At 35.4% G+C, this 3,915-nt stretch overlaps 1 protein-coding gene across 1 annotated transcript in view; it reads left to right on the top strand.

Annotated features, from left to right (window-relative positions):
* Positions 1 to 3,915, top strand: part of LOC111380785 — a 12,577-nt gene that overhangs the window by 8,083 nt on the left and 579 nt on the right. The window contains exons 4-11 of the mRNA XM_023004422.1: positions 143 to 341; positions 700 to 786; positions 884 to 982; positions 1,493 to 1,542; positions 1,640 to 1,775; positions 1,849 to 1,890; positions 2,449 to 2,527; positions 2,613 to 2,683. Coding sequence (XP_022860190.1) covers positions 143 to 341; positions 700 to 786; positions 884 to 982; positions 1,493 to 1,542; positions 1,640 to 1,775; positions 1,849 to 1,890; positions 2,449 to 2,527; positions 2,613 to 2,683 — 763 coding nt within the window. The remainder of the gene's footprint in view (positions 1 to 142; positions 342 to 699; positions 787 to 883; positions 983 to 1,492; positions 1,543 to 1,639; positions 1,776 to 1,848; positions 1,891 to 2,448; positions 2,528 to 2,612; positions 2,684 to 3,915) is intronic.

The raw sequence follows: 3,915 nt of genomic DNA, 5'->3' as shown, positions 1-3,915 counted from the left end.
GTAAAAAATGAGTAATATAACCTTAGTAAAGACCCATGAATTTCAATTCAACATTCTGTTAGTTCTGGTTGGGCTGTATCATTATTCTATAATTTGGTTGTGGGGTGGGGGCGGGGGAATTGATGTTGGAAGACAATCTGTGAAGTGTAAAATTTGGAAAAAGTTCTGAACTTGAGCAAGAGAGGAAGAAAATTAATTGTTTATTTTGCTTCTTTAGCGATATTTACATTGATAATTTGCTATCTTGTATGCCATCATTTTGCAGCTCCACATTTTCAAAAGCAGCTGCCGTTGCATTCTTCGTCACAGTTGCAGATGTTGGCCTTTACGCTTCTTTAAATGTATGATTCTTTCATTGTATTACATGAATTTCAAAGCCGTTTAATGCTCGAGACTGGAGCAACATGCAAACAACTGTATATTTGCTTGCTAATAAAATTGAAATTTGAAGCTTAGAAATAATTCGATCAGGTTTAAATATGAAAGATGTCATGTGTCTCTACTTTGACCAGTTTCTGATCATTTGTTAATGGATGTCTTCATTTCGAGTCTGGATTGCATGACGTTTTAAGTGGTACACTTGAGAGAGGTTTTACGTATTATGTATTCTGTTTTTTTAGCTCCAGCATGATAATATTATATTATGTAAAGTCAGAAATGGATTTATAATGGCTTGTTTTTCGTTTAATCACTATGCAGTACTACTTAAAGGCTCAATTTCACTTCAACAAAGATGAATTCGCTGATCTGATGATAATTGCTGGGATAGCAGGGTCAATATCACAGGTAATTAGCCTTCCTTGCAGTAGTATGAGATGTTATGTACGTATATTCAAGTTCTTACATAAATTTCATGTTCATGTTTGGTTTTGAACTCTTGCAGTTGATTATCATGCCCATATTAACTCCTCTATTGGGAGAAGAGAAGATGCTTTCAATAGGGCTCCTTTTCAGCTGTGCTCATGTAAATACATTGCCATTTGCTATCTGATTTAGCTTTTTATGATTTGAAAATCTCAGTGCTTGATGCTCTTGCATGCAATATTCAAATATTAATTCTTCAAAATAAAGATTACAACTTGTATGTTGGATTGTGTGGAGCCTAATATTGCTATATACTTTTCCCCTCAAATGTGGATCAGCCTAATATTCATATCATATATAAAGTTTAGCGTAGAAAAGACCGAGAGGCTTGTGAAAAACCTTGTATGTTGGCTGTGTGGAGCTTAATTTTAGTGTATACTTTTTCCCTTGAAAATGGATTGGCCTAATATTCCTATATTATATGTTAAGATTTGAGGTTCCATTTTAAAATGTCAACCTTATCAAGAGGAGTAACTTAAGATCTTATAAGTTGCTCTATGTTTTTATGTTTATCGATATGAGATTTATCCTTAACGTGCTCCGCAAGATGGTGGCTCGTTTGAACAGATCAATCTTGAAATCCGTATGCTCATTTTTTAAATTTTAATCGGATTGAATTGCTTGTTAGGACTTAATGGGCTTTGATACTATGTTAAAACTTGGGGTCTATCTTAAAAGGTCAATTTTCTTAAGAGGAGTAACTTAAAACCTTATAAATTGGTCTATGCTTTCATCTTTATTCGATGTAAGATATATCCCTTAACAATATATAAAGGGTTTTAAGGGCTTCTCATTTTCTCTGGAAAAGAAAACCTCAAATGGAACATCCAGTAATGCTCACGATTCTAAATTTGCAGGTTCCTTATGCTGCAGCCATGATCTCTGTTGTGGCTACTTTTGCAATGCCATGTGTAAGCTCTTTGTTTATTGTAGCAAAGTTCTTCAGCGTGGATGGTAATTTTAACTGCACATCGCATTTTGCAGTTAAGGAGCATTGCTTCCAAACAAATTGGACCCAATGAACAGGTGAATTTGGAAATATCACTAATTTGTTATCTTGATATATGCTGTGCTTCATGCTCTATGGGTGTTGCTCTCGTAAATGGTGAACGTGTGTCAAAAGATCAACATAGTCATACTAAAATAGATAAGATTAGAACCAAAATATAGGCCATTAAATGGAGGTAGTGCTGATTGAGGATAAATTGAGGCAAAAATGGCTCAGGTAGCTGGGACATGTTTTATGCTAAACTAAAGAGGCTCCGGTTTATGTGAGTGACATGATTGCAGTACGACACATCAAAACAGGAAGGAGTTGATCAAAACAAAGTACCACGCATCAAAAGAGGAAGGAGTTGATCAAAATAAACATAGTTTGTTGCAGTCGTTGAGCATCTTGTTACTTTAGATTTTCTAGTAGATTTAGCAATAAACTGAATGAGTGCCGACTCATTGGACAACCCAAATTTGTTGGGAACAAGGTTTAGTTTGTTGTTGTATTATTGAATGCACAGAAACTATTACTTGTGAATTGTATTGCAAAATTTTTCTTTGAATGCTTTATGACATTGTTTTTCCTTTCAGGGAAAGGCTCAAGGGTGCATTACAGGCATATGTTCCTTTGCCAATATTGTTTCTCCACTTGCTTTCAGCCCTTTAACAGGTAAGTAAAACTGTTGTTTACGAAGTGCAATCAAAGCCTCAAACTCATTTTAATCTGATAATTTGCTATTTTTCTTTTCCTTCAGCTTTGTTCTTATCAGATGGTGCACCATTCCATTTTCCAGGATTCAGTATTATGTGCTCTGGCTTTGCTGCAGTAAGTGTTTTTTCATATAGATACTCAGATGTGAATTATTTTCCTTGTTTCTTTTAATACATAGATGACATGTTTAGTACCCCCAATAGTGGACGGCAGTGTACATGAAGAGGTGAGGTTTTTTTTTATTTTTTCCTTTGATAATCTATCTATTAGTGTGAGCATAACGAACATAAAGAAAAGTGCATGTTTGCTACATATTGCTAGATGGTATTGGACAATAAACAAAATTTTAGATTATTGTTTTAATTTAATGCTGTCATTATTGTCTAATCCATCTTACCAAACAATCATGAGGGGTAGTTTTCATTCACTAGGAGAATAAATTGCAATGGAGAATCATGGAAAAGAACTCAGTTTCTTTCTCAATTCTAACAATGATCGAGTGTAGTTGGCATTTTCTATGTGCCATATTCTTGATATTTTTAAACAAAGGGGAAATCTACTAAACAATTTTGACTGGATGAATCTTGTAGATGGAATAATTAATTCGTAGTTCTTTAGTTCTAGTGGTGAAACTGTATACTTTTCCCATCATATTACCTGTGCTACTACCTCCTTGAGAAAGTTCTTGAGAGGGTTGGTTGGTCCGAAAATTTATGTTTGTATCTTTTGTTTCGAGAAAGCACTACCAACTTATTATGTAGTACATCTTTGTGAGACGAAAGTTAAATACTACTACTTTCAACGTTATTTAACTTATTAAATAGATTATAGAAAAGATTAATAGATTTCCAGAGCATGGTTTCCCTAAAAAATGTACGGGGCCACCTGGCAGGTGAAAAGCACGGGCCCAGGCATGGACCTTCTGTGTTGGTCTGTATATGGTCAGCAGTCCCATTGCTGTAGTGAGGGCATGACCTAGATATGGAGGTTTTTATTCCGAGTTGATTGTGACTGCATTGTCAATATCCAAATGGAACCTCTTGACTGAAGAAAAGAGTACTCATAGAACCAGTCATTAGGAAAAAACTTCATCCCATGAACATTGTAGGCATGAATTGAACAGTGATTGTCCAACTCCTTATGTATGAAACCATGGAACCTCTTTGATAACTTATTCTGCCGGTCCATGCAGACCTCTATTTAAAAATAAAGAAAATTATGCAAAAAAGTAAATGCCCATACAGCCATACGCCCAACATGCCTACAAAAGGGGCCCGGCCATCTTGAAACTGGCATGATCCTGACTCGATTTACACCTCTAGTTGTGCATAATTGGGGAGGGGGGT

This window comes from Olea europaea, unplaced genomic scaffold, assembly GCF_002742605.1.
Source record: "Olea europaea var. sylvestris unplaced genomic scaffold, O_europaea_v1 scaffold221, whole genome shotgun sequence".
In the NCBI taxonomy this organism is placed as follows: Eukaryota; Viridiplantae; Streptophyta; class Magnoliopsida; order Lamiales; family Oleaceae; genus Olea; species Olea europaea.
This window is presented reverse-complemented; position numbering and strand designations above follow the sequence as displayed.